Source organism: Crotalus tigris, unplaced genomic scaffold (assembly GCF_016545835.1).
Source record: "Crotalus tigris isolate CLP2741 ecotype Arizona unplaced genomic scaffold, ASM1654583v1 scf7180000018058.1502924, whole genome shotgun sequence".
Taxonomy (NCBI): domain Eukaryota; kingdom Metazoa; phylum Chordata; class Lepidosauria; order Squamata; family Viperidae; genus Crotalus; species Crotalus tigris.
The window spans coordinates 594041-610413 of record NW_024096801.1 but is presented as its reverse complement, the minus strand read 5'-3'; the positions used below and the strand labels follow the sequence as shown (position 1 = coordinate 610413).

At 39.9% G+C, this 16373-nt stretch overlaps 1 protein-coding gene and 1 long non-coding RNA gene across 5 annotated transcripts in view; one reads left to right on the top strand and one right to left on the bottom strand.

The window, feature by feature from the left end:
• Window positions 1-45: 45 nt before the first annotated feature.
• On the top strand, window positions 46-16300 carry LOC120309765. The gene is made up of 3 exons (XR_005557172.1): window positions 46-395; window positions 5201-5286; window positions 15480-16300. It is a non-coding gene; the product is annotated as an uncharacterized LOC120309765 (long non-coding RNA).
• ARHGEF40 (Rho guanine nucleotide exchange factor 40) overlaps window positions 3127-16373 on the bottom strand; it is a 41848-nt gene continuing 28601 nt past the window's right edge. Inside the window, exons 9-20 of one of the 4 annotated variants that reach the window (XM_039347291.1) lie at window positions 15474-15601; window positions 14734-14851; window positions 13451-14043; window positions 11381-11627; window positions 9262-9348; window positions 8697-8921; window positions 8240-8401; window positions 7503-7665; window positions 6513-6665; window positions 6320-6426; window positions 5702-5755; window positions 3127-4901 (exon numbers count right to left, since the gene is read on the bottom strand). In XM_039347291.1, the coding sequence (XP_039203225.1) occupies window positions 5717-5755; window positions 6320-6426; window positions 6513-6665; window positions 7503-7665; window positions 8240-8401; window positions 8697-8921; window positions 9262-9348; window positions 11381-11627; window positions 13451-14043; window positions 14734-14851; window positions 15474-15601 (2022 nt within the window). In that variant the 3' untranslated portion in view covers window positions 3127-4901; window positions 5702-5716. The remainder of the gene's footprint in view (window positions 4902-5701; window positions 5756-6319; window positions 6427-6512; window positions 6666-7502; window positions 7666-8239; window positions 8402-8696; window positions 8922-9261; window positions 9349-11380; window positions 11628-13450; window positions 14044-14733; window positions 14852-15473; window positions 15602-16373) is intronic. The other 3 variants (XM_039347290.1, XM_039347293.1, XM_039347292.1) reach the window with 3 other exon arrangements.

Sequence of the window (16373 nt, the reverse complement as noted above, 5' to 3'; positions counted from 1 at the left end):
GCCTGCTCAGTTGGGCCATGAAGGGGGGGGGGGGCGGGCAGAAGAGCTGGTAACTTGGCACAAGCAAGCATTGTCTGCTTTGTTGTACATTAGTGGAAGAAATCAGCGCGAATTTTTTGGATGACGAAGTGTCCCTGGCAGGAGGGAGGGGAAGCAGAATGTTACACAGGCTGACTTTGTTTTGCTGCACCCTGACTGAAAATTCAGGCCAGGATTGGCATCACTAACTGGTACTTGACCACACAGTCATTTTCATATCCCGAAGCCTTCTCTTCTTTAAGGTTGATGCTGTGTGGCTTCTAAAAGCACAAGGAATAGAAAGGCAAAATTCCACTCCGACATTGCACTCTGCTATGGGCAGCAGCCAAGTTTGTGAGCAGCAGCAGCAGCAACAGGTAGGTTGTGCTACCACTGAGTGAGAGTCAAGCCCTATTTGCTTTGTTACGCCACACTGCTGACAAGCAGACCTGAATGGTCCTTCCAGGCATGTGGTCTGATGGAAGGGCCTCTCAGTGCTGCTGCTCAGCCACTCAGGTCAGTTGAGGAAAAGGAACATTCTGGTTGCCAAGCAACCACAAGTCAGGTTTTTATCTACCTCTTATGTAGCTCTCTAAAGAATGGGAAAGTGAGCACACCAGCCAAATATCTAAGTCAGGAAAACAGATGGGAAAGAGGCCAAATTAGCTTGGCATTGTGTTCCCCCTAAAGGGGGAGGGGGACTATTCAGCAAGCAGGGCAAGTAAATGGATAAATGACAGTGTGAGCTGAAAAACCCTGCTTTGCTGAAGGAGGGGGTAAAAGCAGGTTTAATAGAACTGTGCAAATACAGCTACATACATTAACAACATACTGTATTTGTAACCTCAGAAGTCCCACTGATTTCAATGGGATTTCTGTCCAAATGAGTACTTAATTGCAGCCTTGTAAAACTAACCACTATTTAGACTTGCTAAAAATAGCCTTTTCTCCATTAGAGACCCCTCCAAGTGAAAGAAAAGTCTAAAGGATGATAGAGTTTTATGTAATAATAAAAGCCACATATAAAAACAAAACTACCCAAATGTAAGAACAAACTAAATGAATGTTTATATTCCATTTAAAGTTGATAGAGAATCAAGATAATGTGAAGAAAATGCTAAATTGACTTTGATCAGAAAAAAGTTACTATCTATGTTTCTTGTTGACTGAAAATCCCTTACAGACTTTTTCCATGAAATAGAAAAAAATGAACTTATGATTTATGGTTTTAATTACATAGGATAGATATAGAAAGAAGAGTTATGTAGAATAAGAAGTAAATTTATAATATAGTTATAAATGGTAAATAAGATTGGAAGCTATTTCTTTGAATCTTTTTTCATACTTTTAGTTTTTTTCCTTGCACTTTTAGCTTTGATTTTTTTTCTTTTCCTCACTTTATCTTAGTTTATCTATTTATATCATTCTATCAAAGAAAAAAGCAATACAGTACTATAGCTTTTAGAGCTGAAGGACAGAAATGATTATCGTTTCAGCATGTTTTTCTAAAAACTATAATATTGTTAGGCAACTCTGATGGAATATCAGCTCTCTGTTTAGTACTTATAGTAGGTAATAAGCATGATTGCCTCATATTTTACTTTTCCCATGAAAATTGGGCCTCAAAATGCCGAACATTCCATTCCAATATGGATTTATCCATTCTGATTTTTCTAAACCAGAATTAAAAGCACTGCCCATCTTTACCACCCACAAAGCAACCATAATTTCCATCAAATGAGTCCCCATCTTTTCTCATTTGTTGTTCAGTAAGTAGCATTGGAACACAATGTAGAATTTGAAACCAGTATATGCGTAACGTTGCAGATGCCACAAAAATCTGGGCTAAATACACACTAATGATTGGATGTTAAAAAAGTTTTTTACTCCCAACAAAACCTTATTTCTCACTTTCACGTTTTGTTTAGGGAGGAAATATTTAGAGGAGAGGGAACAGGAATATTCTCAATTGTATACTGCAATCCCCTCCACTTAAGCATGGAGTGGCCCAGATATGAAAGAGGGAGGGAACATCATCTGATTTTAGCAGCATAAGGAAAGCCATGGTAAAATACTGAATCCTGTCCCTTATTCACTATCACTTGCACCACTAGAGTTACTCAAAAACTCAAATTAGGCATTACTCTTAACTGTGTGTTAATAACCCAAATACTATTTGTATTTTAATACTAGCAGGGGGCATGGAGAAAGAGAATCACTGAGGCTAGATTACAAAAGAAAGACAAATAGCCTGAAGGAAACAGTTCCAACTGCTACCAGGAAAAACTTTTTTTCTATAGTTAATTGGAGAAATAGATGTTCTCACTGAGACTATGGTTCATAAAAAGATTAAACCTCCTTCATGTTGCTCCTGTTGAGTAGGTGGGTGTATGCACAATAAAAAGATGTCCTTGTTTCCTATTTGCTTCCTATATCTGCCTGTTTAGGGCTCTGAGCAGGGCAATAATACAGAAGTGATTTGCCACTGTCTTCCAGGATGTCTTTTGACTTCCCAGTCTTACCTACATCCCTGATATTTCCTAGTAGCCCCTTCCAGGTTTCCTAACTAGATCTGAATTAAGTTAGTTTACTATAGTCAGTTAGATCTGCAATTTAAAACAAAAACAAAACAATTATGAATGCAACTGGGTTGACCTAGTGTTGACCATTTAAGAAGAAACTGCAAACAAAAAGAATATACATGATATAAACAGTTTGTAAGAGACAGTTTGTATATGTCTTGCCCATCAATTGGCAGAGTTTTAAGTGTTGCTCTTCAGGTTGCATAGTTCTGATATATCTTACAACTTTATGGACAGCATGGTGAGAATTAAACCTCATTGATGCCACTTTAACAAGGTTTAAGTAAATTTTCAGCACCATAATTTATGCTGGTCAGTATGGCCAAACATAAATGAGCACCAAGCCCATCCAAAAGTGGTTATAAACGAAGTAAATAATTCTACTCCAAAAAGAGAAAAAGTAGTGTAGGCCCACCTCATTAATAGAAATGAATAGCAAAAGAGATACTTATATACTATTGCAACCCTTTCTGTTGGGGGAACTGACAGCTTAGTATTTTTAAAAAATGGAACAAAAGTCATGGCACAATATACTTAGTGGTATTTATAGCAATACTCAAATGTCTACTAATACTGTTCAGAATCGGTGCACTATACCAAAGTTACGAATTTATATTCTACATTACATCTTCTTGCCTCTTCTTACAATTTGTTTGCTTTTGAAGGAATAATATCACAATAGATATGACCAATACTGAATTGTTCTTTGTTCCCACTGAAAATCATTGAGACAAGTGCAAGTATCTTTATATGAATTCACCTCAGTTATTTTTATCGCCTTTTCTATATGGGCATAAAAGAAAATCCTCTATTAAATTCCTAGAGGACATATAAAAAAGGAACAAATGCCAAATAACTCAATTTACCAAATTAAGAAAATTACCTGTATCCAATAGTACAGTCACAGTGTTCCCCCCTCAAAACTTAGAAACTCTTGTTCAATTCTAAACATAGCACCATTTGTACTTCTTTATCGATTACTTCCCCCAATCAGAATTACAGTATACCGCATGTGAAAAAAAGCAAAGAACAAGTAAGCCAATCTTATGCTACAAGGAAAAGCAACTATCCCTCTCCCCCAGTCTTTGATATTTTCACTCACACTGTAATAGATTTTCACATGGGAGTTGGTTTTGTACAAATCTTGTTCCTTAAACAAGCCATGCGGTGATATTATTTAATCATCTCAAAATTAATCTTGAAAATTAAAGGTGTATATATGCAGTTCAGGGATCTCTTTCTTATGCTCAGCATAATCACAGAACAATGATGTGTCTTATGTCTCTTCACACTGCAAGAATGTAGGGGCATAGCTTTAACCAAGTACTATTCATCAAAACTCTCTACATAGAAATATTAGCAAACATAAAATAGATATGTAACATATCTTAACTGTCCTAGCTGTGCCAGTTACTCTACCAAATAAGATGCAAAATAAAAGCTCAAAATCCCAAAATTAAATTGACAAGCACTTCCTTTACATTCTAAAGTGGCAGTCCCCGAAAATGGTTATCTTGCGAAGGTCTATGATCATGCATACTGTACATCATTCTCATATTGTCATATTACTCTTCTGATCTTGAGTAACTCACCTGAAACTATCTGATCCTATTTTAGAAGGGTTTACTTCTATATATGGCAATCACATAGCCCAGATGCCATTTTTTTTTTTCTTTTACTCTAAAATTACCTTGGAGAAAGTTCAGGAAATGGATGCTGTAGTTGCCTAACAACTGTAGCCTAGATTTCATCACCACTGGAGAGAATAAAATACCAACTGATTTTAAGACTGAAGCTGTGATTGGCGATAGGGCAATCAATAAATGTACAGATCCATAAACTATGGATATTACCACATCTGATCCTCAACAGAAGATTATTAAACCCACCAAGTTCCCTCTTTCCCAGCAACTTTTAATTTGGGTAAACCTGGGAGTTTCTTGGTTGAGCTTCCTTGCTTGGTAGCCTCTCTTACTATCAATAGCATGAGCTTGACCAAAACTCTCCAGGAAATTCACAATCCAAGAAAATGGCGGAAAAGGCACTCAATGAGTAGTAATCAGGCAGGACATGGACATCCCACAGTAGGATATGACCGATTTAGATGTTTCTGTGGAGTGGTAGTAGAGCCATCAGGAAATGGGTGGGAGCAAGTCACAATATTGTTGAATATGACCATCCAATCCCCAAGTTTCTGCAAGGATCTCAAACTGTCCTGTTCCCAGAGTCCCTAGGAACTGAATCTTGCCGTCCATGGCTTCCTGGAGAAAAGAGTTTCCGATGCAGGCTCCATACCCAACGCTAAAAAGAAACAAAGGAAAATCAGACTCTAGAAAGTCATCAACAATTTTAAATATGTCTGTTGAATACCTTCCCTCTCAATTATTCAATCCACATATTTCTACTTTATATTTGAATCTTTAAAATCCATCCTGACCTTATGAAAATAAATTTGAGGTTTAAATCTTAATACCATTATTCATTAACTAGTACGTAGCACTGACCAACATGCAATTAGAAAGCAACATTTTATAGCATTTTTTTTTTTAAAGTATCCATAGCATTTCAACTTGGTTGCTTTCTAACATGATCTCCTGCAGATATGTTCCATTTCTACTCTCAACAACTCCAATCAGCATGGCCCATGGCAAGAGATGATGAAACTCACAATCAACAATACTGGAAGGTATCAAGTTGTTCAGAATGTTACAACTGTGCAAGATTGGTTGATATTATTTCATTATCCAGATGGAGGACTAGAAAACTCAGCTCACAGTTAGCCATTATGTTAGCCAGCTGTATAGATATTAGAGGAATTTTAAATAGCAGTAGTAATATAAAGACAACTGCATGGCAGTGGCACAGAGGACAGAGAAGCTATAGGACGGTGGAACACAAAAGGAAGAGCTCCTGGACACAGAATCACTCATTTAACAGGGATGAAGCAGACATCCTGAAGTATCCCTGTAATATAGACTGAAAGAAAGGCTCTTGGGAATATTATGTGCTGCAGCTTAGGGAAATGGGGATGGCAGGGAGCAGATACACGAACGGAGTGGGAAGTTGCACAAAGGCAGAAAGGTTTGGCGGGGGGGCTGTACCTGGCCGCCCCAATCTCAGAGTGGGGTCACTGGTTCGCCGGCAATGCCAAAGCTCTGGCAAATAAAGAAAAAAACAAGCCATCAGGGATGGCCTAGTGAACCCTAGAGAGGAAGGGTAGAACAGCTGAATCATACTATTTGGCACAAAAAAACACATAACTGTTCAAACACCCACAAGGTTACCAGCAACTGAAAGATGGTCTTTCATAATTTTGTTAAAGGACAGAATTGGCAATGGTAAGTAAAAAGTCTTGGGGCACTCTTCCACTCAGGGCAGCTCATATACTTAGTAATGATTCCTATAATCAACAGATTCAACTGCTAACAACTTCCCCGATTCACAGCATTTCAGGTTGCAGGCACTTCTCCCCAAGGAGTGAGGGGTGTCACTTCTAAGAGATGTTGATTATAATAATGAAATATGAGGGTTGAGACCCGCCCTCTGGATGTCTTTGAAACAAAGATAATCCAAGTAGAACACCCATCCAGCACAATTTCCCTTTCCCCACATAAAACCAGAAATAATACAGTCAAGAAAAGGCATTATCATGAGATTAATAAAAGAACTCAATTACAACTCTTATCATCAAAAAACATTTAAACACTGAATAAACTCACCGATTGAGGGTGTCCTAAAGCAGAGCTGCTGCCAGGCAGTGAACTTCTCCCCTGCCTAAGTGGTTCATGGTGGCTTGGGGAGGCTCCCTCTGATCCAGAGGTGTGAGCTAACAAGAACACAGAACACAGTTAAGCACCAGCAGAAGCAACTACTAGTCTCTTGAGAGGGTTGATAGAAGAACAGTGATGCTACCTCTCGGGATGGGCTTGACATCTAAGTCCCATTCCTCTTCCTCAAAGTGGCCAGGGAGTGACAAGCCAGGAGGGGGACCAGGGCCAAGGCCCAGAGGAGCTAAGCGCTGAGAAGGGCAGGAGGACAAGCTCATTGAGACACTTGGCTGGGCAGCTGAAGAGAAGTGAGGAGGGAAAAAAAAGAGACAAACATCCAAGGCATTTTGATTCATACCCCTGTCCCTGAGAATACCTCTCCCTCTACAGTTTGTTCCCATCTCACTAACAGATAATATTTCAACCACATTTTTTGTGGCCTTTCTCCATCTTAAACTCGTGGGCCAAACAAAGTGGAGGAGATTATTTTGGTCCACTCTTGGCTTTCTGATTGCAGATAAAAAGGTTCTGAAATTGATCTACCAGTTTTCACTGTTTGCAAATCTATTTCCTCTCTTCCCTACAGTTCTTTTGTGTATAGTAAAGGCAATAAGGCTACATTTACTTACAGTTAATGCATCACTGCATTGTTGGTTACAGTCTGCTCATTACTGCCTTTTTTCTTATCAGTTCTTAAGCAGTCAACTGCCTGAAATGCAACTCCCCATCCACACATATACAACCTTCTTCCCACCCCCCACCCCCAAAAAACACCAATGGGAATGTACCAAGATTAGGCTTAACTAAAAACCCTGGTCATGATGATGTTGGTAATCAAATGACATAATCAAAACTATATTTTTGTTTTGAACTCTCTGGATCACACAAAGTAGCATTTGCTTTGTCTGACAGATCTAGTTCTTTAAACTTATGGGGATAATAACACTAAAAAACTACACTGATTGTCTTTCTTTTTCAAAATAAAATTAATGTTAATCTTTGACATAGATTTTATGCAACTTTTCTCTTTTCTTTCAAGAAAAGAATAAATAAAACATTTTAAGAACTCCTAACCCTCCCTCAATCAAAACATTCCCCTATTGAGCTGACCATCCTTCCTTAGGCATGCTCATACCTTGTCTCCAGAGCAGTTGGGCTATAATATTTGTCCACTGATGCTTGACTTCAGCAGAAGCTGCTTGTAATGTATAGGCCTGCCGGGCTGGTCCCCTTCCGAACCAAAGCTCAAAACGTAACCCACTAGAACCCACACTCTCTGTCAGCCCCATGGAAGCAGTCTGTATGAAGAGAGAGGAAACAATAGAAAATGTGGCACTATTCACGCTTCATAATCAGCTGCAATGTAATTTGATTTTCACTTAACTGTTCTGCAGCCTCAATCAGTTATAACTTATGCAGTAAATCATTATTAAACCCATTGTTCACTGCAATATATGAACAAGATGTCTGAGTAAATATTGTTGCACTATCTGCAATAGGAAGTAAGTTTACATGCAAAGCTGAGAGAGAAGTGATCCAGGAGAAGAGAAGTCTTTTTGGTTGGAAAGATTTTTCACCAAGAATTCTAATTTTATTCCCTGATGTCAGCTGAGTTATTGGTGAGATAATCAGTCTCTTCCTCTTCCCCACGTTTTATTTTTCTTCCCAATCCTTTTTTCCACACTGCATTTGCAGTGGCTTTCAGCTATTTGTCATGTGCAAGTCTGACAATTATGTTTATTTATTGAACGGATAACTAAAGCAATCTCATTTCAGACAATAATTTCATCAGTACGGATTAAAATAGCCCCAAATTATACTCTAGCCCCTAAAGCTTGGGAAAATATTATTCAGGATAACCACTTTACCTACCTGCAAGGCCTGTTTGCAGACATAGCTACCCTCAGCTCCTTTACATTTGGTAAAGAGTAGCAGCTGCTCAAATAGGAAAACATGTCGCTGGCATTTACGGCGTCCAGACAACAGAATGAGTTCACCACGCTGAAGCAATGGCCCTTGTTCTGACAGTTTCATCTGCAAAGGAGCAGGAACACACAATGAAACTAAGGTTGCCTTTCCCTCCAGTTCTCAGAAGAGTGGGAGACTGTCGGTGCCCCCAATTTGCCCACCAGTATTTTTGTGTTTGCTGTTAAGTATTCAGAGCTTTGCACAGTTCAAAGAGATCAGAGTTTGGCAACAGCATAGAACTTTGCAACGTCAGAAAAGATTAAACGGGGGTTTAGACAAGTGGCATGGGAGGAAACAGCACATGCACAGTAAGCAGTAGGAAAGATGCAGCACCATACGATGGGAGCGCCCATGCGCTCACCTCGCAGCCCCGGATCTGTTCTGTGGCCAACAGGTCTCTGCCTCGCTGCTCCTGTGCCTCCAGCAGTTGCTGTGCCTCCTGTAGGGCTTGGCGGTCAGGCCCCTGCTCGAGCTCACATTCATGTAGCAGCTCACCCAGGAAGCGCCGATACCGCTCCAGTTGCTCTAGAGGCACCTGCAAAGTGTATGCTATTTGTCCATCCTCACGTGGCTCCATCAGACCTTTCTGCAGGAAGGAGAGGATAAAGACAGAAGGCTAGAATGAAACAACCAATGTTATCTGTTACATCACCATTTCCTGGATATTCCATAATCCAGATCTCTACAATGAATGAAACTACACAAATATTCCAAAGTTGAGCTTTTTTTGGGATGGCCAGCAGGCTGTACATGATCAAACTTTCAATGCAACTATAACTATGCTAATCTCAGGGACACCTAATCTAATGAGTAAAAAGGGCCTCCTGTGAACAGAAGCTGTTTTCTTTAGCAGTTGATTCATCCGGCCTTTCAAGATCAAAAGGGAAATTCCATCTCTGTCTGCCACTTGGCCGCAACTCACTTACCTTGCCAGTGCTTCGAAGCAAAGCCAGGGCAGCCTGGAACTTGTGGTGATCTTTGGCATAGGTTGCATACAATTGAAACTCTTCTTTCTGAAGTAGGAAAGAAAAAAAACTCTCATCAGTGGAGTAACAATCAGGTAAATTCCAGGAAAACTGGCTATTGGAACAGAGCAAAATCTTCTTCTCTCTAGTGTATGGGCAAGTTATGCTCATTTTTGCTCTTACTCCCTCCATTCTTTTTAACAGGACAAGGCAAGCTAAAAAGAAGGACTTCCATCTCTTTTTTTCAGCCTTGCTGCTTTTGAATTCCATGCATTAATTATGGAATTAACATTCCTTATCAATTTATTTCCATGCTAAGCAAAGCTTGTCCTGATCATTTGTATTATCAGACTTTTAAAAAGCAGGAGAAAACACAACATTTTAATAAGGTGATAGGCTCTTTGAAAAAAATGTCTTTTTTATTAATGGAGAGAAGCAAAAACTTTGTAGCAGGCATGTAGATGAAGGTTTCTTGTAGTAGAGCAGGTAAACAAAGAACATGGAGAACTCAAGAATTAAGGCAAAGTATAATTCTGACAAAACAGAAGGGCAGAGCTCTGAATCAAAAGAGACTTTCCCAAACAACTGACCAGAAGGAAAGGCAGTTTGGCCATTACTGTGCTTTCTGCATAATCTTTAAAAAATGAAGATAAAGAACCCCAAGCTTTTTAAAAGGGGGAGCTTTTACCTAGATTTTTAAAGATGGACAACCCTGCATTTGCTGTGAACCAGATTGATATATCTCCAGGAACAGTAGCTAGCTATCCTGCTGCTATATTGAAGACAGGCTGTTTACTTTTACTAGTTAGAGATAATTTATCCTAGCTGCTCTCTCTGGATACAGAAAGCAAACAAAGGTTGGATCTACTATATCTTGGAAGCAAAAATTAAGATGGCCAGTACATGACAGCAAGGAAAGAGTCTTCTGTACTTCTTTACAACCATTTAGTGGTTGTCTGGAGCTTTGCAGCCCAGATCCGGCAGTCTTATCAAAGGTTAAAGACGGAAGGAAAAAAAAGAGAGAGAGAAAGAAGACTAGAAGTTGAGAAAGCAATGACAGTCAAACTTGTGATATCGGCAAACCACTTACGTACAGGTAGTCCCAATTTATGACCACAACTGAACCCAAAACTTCTGTTGCTAAGCAAGAAAGTTGTTAAGTGAGTTTTGCCCCATTTTATTATTTTTCCTGTCATAGCTGTTAAGTAAACACTGCAGTTGTTATGTTAGTGACATGGTTGTTAAGTGAATCTGGCTTCCCCATTGATTTTGCTTGTCAGAAAGTCATGAAAAAAGATCACATGACCCCCAGGATACTGCAACCATCATAAATATGAATCGATTGACAAGCATCTGAATTTTTATCATATGACTATGGGGATGCTGCAATGGTCATGTGAAGAATGGACATAAGTGACTTTTTTAGTGCCATTGTAACTCTGAATGGTCATTAAATGAATTGTAAGTCGAGGACTGCTGGGAGCCATGCTCTACTCAAAGGAGATTTTATCTGATTAAAGACTTATGTATGGGCATTTTGAAAGCCAGGGTGATTCACTGGGCTGGCACCAAATGCACCCTGAGCTATCAAAGTTCATTGGGCGACTCTGGATGAATCACTCTCCTCAGTCCAATCTACCACCAGTTGTGGGAAAAATAGGAGGAGGCAATGCTATGTCCCCCATTTTCAGCTCTTATACAAAAGGGGGGATATCAATTAACAAATAAATAAATATTGTTGATTTTTAAAAGAATGGGCCTATACACAAAAGCTATTGGGAAGCTGGGCTCTCTTCCCTAAAACCCTGGTATCACATCAAGAGACTCTTTAGTTATAGGGGTGGAGCAAAAAGCAACTCTATATGCTCAGAGGAAATCTCTGCTTTGCTGTTTCTTCACATATGCCAGAACATTTTTTTAAAAAAAGGCCTTTCAGAACCAAGAGATGATCACGTGGTTGAGGAAGCTCTGTCAGTGGATGGGTGAGAAAGGAAGGAAAGAAAGGGGTGGAATTCTGACACAGGAAATGGGTCCCAGCATGCAGCAGGTGGAGTAGCAGCTGAGGAAAGGAAGCACTCACATGGCGCAGGAAGCAGCTGCCAGCGCGTGACGGGTGGTTCATGCACCCCTCCAACTCGCTCAGGAGGCAGTTGGAATGGAAGGCCAGCAGCTGGTCTCGTGTGGCCCGGAGGGCACTGCCCAGGCATCTTAACTCAGCTGTCCAGGCCTGTCCCCCGGGCTCCTGAGATAGAGAGAAGGGCTGGGTAAGGGCACCCACGTACTCCCGCTCGCACTCTAGCAGCTCAACCAAAAGCTGCTGTTGGACCCTGAGGAGAAAGAGGGAGGAATGGTCACATTCAAAATTGCCCAGCCGTGTTTGAACCATCTGGTGACAGCCAAGTCTGTTAAGCGAGGAATGTTACAACACATCTGGCAACAGAACATCAGCACAAGGGTTTATCAGCTGCTTCTGCTCCCCCACCAAAAAACGTGTTCAATCAGTGTTTTGAACCACATTGCATATCTGCAAATGTATAATTTTATTTTCATTGGGTATGATTCTGGTTCCAGGTTATTTTATACATTTACAATATTTATGTATCATCTGTCATATGATATTCCGTACAGTCTTTCTCTAGGCATGATGCAAAATTTAAAATGCATTTGGTTGCACTGGGATGTAATCAAAGCATATACACAATAAAGCAGTGCATTCAGAGAAGGAGTTTCAGATCTTGCACAAGCACAATGCCTCTCTGCTGTTCATTAAAGTAGACCATTTTTCAGATTTCTGTGCCAGGCTAGGAAAAAAGATGTAGTTGCTTTAAGATTAGCATTAACTGTAATGAGTAAGCTCATTAAGGTAGCAGCATACTTTTTTTAGTTTTGTGTAGAAATCCAAAATGCAACTAATTGCTTTAGGGAATAGCATAGAGGTTCTGCTTTCACCAATAATTTTCTAAACCTGTACAATCCTAATGCAGAATAGGAATACACACGAACTAGTATGAAGGATAGTACTGTGAAATGTTTATTACGTTATGATGTGGCTGACCAGTATGCTAGCCAATTAGCTATTGATAATGGATTTTGGTCACCAGATTTGGTAGAGGGAAGGATAGCTTATCTTGTCTCTCAAGCATAGCTCAGTATCAACTCTGCAGAGCAAGCTTCAACAAAAACATGTGTTAATAACTGAGTCCATGACAATGACTCTTTTTTAGAAGATAATTTTCTAAGAGGACTGGGTCTCATGTAAATGACAGAGTAAACAAAGTACAAGAAACTATTTAGGCCATGAGGCCCAACTCCCCTACTTAATGCTAGAATCCAAATTAAAACCTCCCTGAAAGATAGTTGTCTAGCCTGTGCTTGAACATGTTTAGTGAAGGGGAATTCACCATTTCTCTGTGCAATTGTTTATGTTTGAACTGTTCTATTAGGTAGTTTTTCTCTAACATTCAATTTGAATCTGCCTTATTATGACTTGAATTCATTATTTGATATCCTGCATTCAGGACAGATGGAGCATAAATCTTAAGTTTTCTTCGGTGTGATAATCCTTTCAAGTAATGCTATCCTACCCTCTCCCACATCTTTCTCAATGCTAAACATTTCCAATTCCTTCAATGTCTCTTCATTTATTTGAATTCCACAAATAACCTCGATGCTCTTATCTGAACGTGTTCCAGTGGGTCTGTTTCTTAAATTGCGGTGCCCAGAGCTGGATACAATACCTGAAGCCTGAGTAACACAAAACAAAGGAACCATTTAGCCCACCAAGGCCAAGTAAAACCTCCCGGCATATATCTATCAAGTTTCTGTCTCAGAACATCCAGCACAAGGAAGCTCTCTAGATAATTGGTTCCACTGCGGAATTGCTCTTATTCTTAGAGAATTTTCCCTAATATTCAGTCCAAATCTTGCTCCCTGCAGCTTAAAAGCCATTTTTATACTACCCTCTGAGTTGACAAAGAGCAGGTCCTGAAGGGAAGAAGCCATTTAAAGTCTCGAGTCAAATCGTCTTGTATATCTAGATTCTTTTTTTTAAAAATGACACCTCCAGGCAATCAGCAACTTTTTAATCTTTTCATTCTATTGTGGAACAGCTAAGCAAAAGATAGCCACAAACTTTCTTGCCCCTACTCACCCAAGGCAACGCCTTCTTTCCATGCGAGGTGTGGCCCCCCAGGGTGCTTCAGCAACATGAGTTCTGCTGCGTCCCAACAGCACATGTTCACGGGGAGAACAGCTCCTGTCTGCCAGTTCCCGACTGCTTACTTCCAGACCACGTATATGCACACTAGGGCGACCAGGATCACTCAAGGCTCGTAATGCCAGGTTATTAGCTGGAGATGTAGGTGTTTTGGAAGTGTTAAGAGGCCTCTGGCTCTTCTTTCTGCCATCTAGAGCATTGCTTCGGGCAGGAGAACAACACGGGGAGGCCTTGGGGCTGGTAAGTGGCTGAAAGAGAGAAGTTAAACTGCAAGAGGAACCAAACTTGGATCCAAGCACCAAGCCATGCTTAGGTGAGGAAGAAGCACTGATGCTGCATGCGCGGGCTCGAGGAACAGAACTGTCTTCGAGTGTGACCTGTGACTTCCCTGAAGATCTGGGGTTTTGTAACAGTTTCTTCTCCAAGGATGTTCTTTCAGCTAGCCCTTCAGTTGGTCTCTCGTCCTTTCTTTTCTTTGCTACACTGTTGTCACCAGACTGAAGGCATGTTTTGCCTTCTTGCTTAACCTATGAAGAGAGATCAGAGGAAAAAGGAAAAGGCAACCTTGGTCAGTCCCAGGCATTACATTCACCGTTTCTTTAAGCATCTACTAATCCATTGAAATATTTAAGGTGTCCTCTCTTGAACCAGATGCCTTCCAATTTTGTGGACTGTCTTTTCCAGGATAGTTAGCAATGGCTAGAATTGGGAAAGGCTGATTTAAATCTTTTTCAGCTTTTGAAGAAGATAGGCAAATTCAATACATTCTCCCGTTGTAGCATTTCTGCACATCACTGGGAACACCTATCCTCATTCACTAACTTCTACATAGTTTTTTTTTCCTCAGTCAGCTAACTCCCAACTCCTCAGAGTCACTTTACCTCCCACTCATCTCAAATCTAAAGAAAATTAGGCTTTTGAAGTGACAGTCTCCACAGCCATTCATCTCATTCAACATTCCCTAGCAAGAAGGCTCTGGTTTTTAAGAAATCATAAGTCTTGTCTGCTCATGAGTGTATTATTAAGATTAGAAAATAAGGAAGAAAGGAAAGTTTTGAACCTAGAATTTGTCCATTCCATTTTGGGAAAACAGTTGCCTGGCTTCATTTTTTTTGAAGCTCCTGTAGTGGATACAAACTTTAGATCTAATTAGTTTCTTTGCTTAATGACATTCTTGCCAACTCTTCCTAGAGAAACAAATCTTAGAAATTAATTACCTGTATGTTTTTCTTCTCTTGCTGCAATATCTCAAGACACCGGTTGCTGAGTTGGACAAGTCCATGAAGGGCTTCATCCACCTCTTGATAGAGTCTTGTGGCATCCACAGCTTGCGTACTACAAGTTGGGGAAAAAAATATTACTCTGAAGTAGCACAATATAAAAAGAGCATTTGCTCAAAAGGGACAAATTAATCCCAGAGAAGTCCCACTTAGACATAATGAATTAATTTCCAAATGCTGATGAATTACAATTCCCAGCAGTTCCCACCAGAGTCTCCAATGGATCGTCCAATGGATCCTAGGAATTACAGTTCATAAATTACTACAGATAGTCCTTGACTTACGACCACAATTGAGCCCAAAATTTATGTTGCTAAGTGAAACATTTGTTAAGTAAGTTTTGCCCCATTTATGATCTTTCTTGCCACAGTTGGTAAGTGAATTATTACAGTTGTTAAGTTAGGAACATTGTTGTTAAGTGAATCTGGCTCCCCCCCCCTTGACTTTGTCAGAAAGTTACAAAAGCTGATCCCATTATCCTGGGACACTGCAACAATCATAAATATGAACCAGTTGCCAAACATCCGAATTTTGATCATGTGACCAAGGGGATGCTGCAACAGCCGTTAAGTGTGAGAAATGACCTTAAGTCACTGCCATTGTAACTTTGAATTGTCACTAAATGAACTGCTATAAGTCGAGGACTACCTGTATCATCTTCTAAAATTGTTCCTCACCTGCAGGGTCCCAACGGAGGTAGCCGTGCCAGCAAGGAGCCTCCACGGCACTGGAGTTCCAGTAAACGAGGCTCTGAAAGCAATTTCTGCATAGTTTCCTGGTGCAAGGTGATTTGAGTTGACAGTTCCTGCAAAGATGAAAAGCTACAGATGACAACAGAGCAAAGGTGATAGGCAGGGCCAACAAAATGAGAAAAGTCCCACAAAGACTGACATGATAGCAAGTACTTTAGTATGCCGTGAAAAATTAACAAGCCTCCTACCACTACAAAAGAAGCCCACTGGACCTCTGAACATTCTATGCTTTAAAGATCAATGCATTTGCTATAGTTTTATTATTTAGCTTGTTTCTTTTAGTCACAGGGAACAACAGATGTCTATTCAAATTCCACTTGGAAAACTATTTCCGATGAATGACCTAGTTCTTATGAATAACAAGCTTATTTTTCACTGAGATGGTAAACATTAGTTGGCTTGTACCACTTCTAATTGAAAATTTGGCTCTTAGTACTGACTGCCTCTTCACTCTAAATAAAAATAGTCCTTCCTTTAAGAAAACTGGAAGACTAGAATTTTATACACCAGACATCTTTATCTTATTATGTTTCTGGGAAGAATGTACCACATGGTTCTAAACCATGAAAGCCAGCCTGGTGAATTTGGGCCAGTCATCTCTTAGCCCAACCCAACTCACAGGGTTGTTGTGGGGAAAATAGGAAGAGAAAGTTGTATTGGATATGTTTGCTACCTTGAGTTATTTGTAAAAATAATAAAGATGGGATACAATAAATAAATGCATGAATAAATACATCTTGTGGTCTAAAGTATACAGCCCAGCCTCTCTCTTACTACTTCTGTGAGAACTGTTTTGATCTTATGAATGTGGAAATATATTGGTGA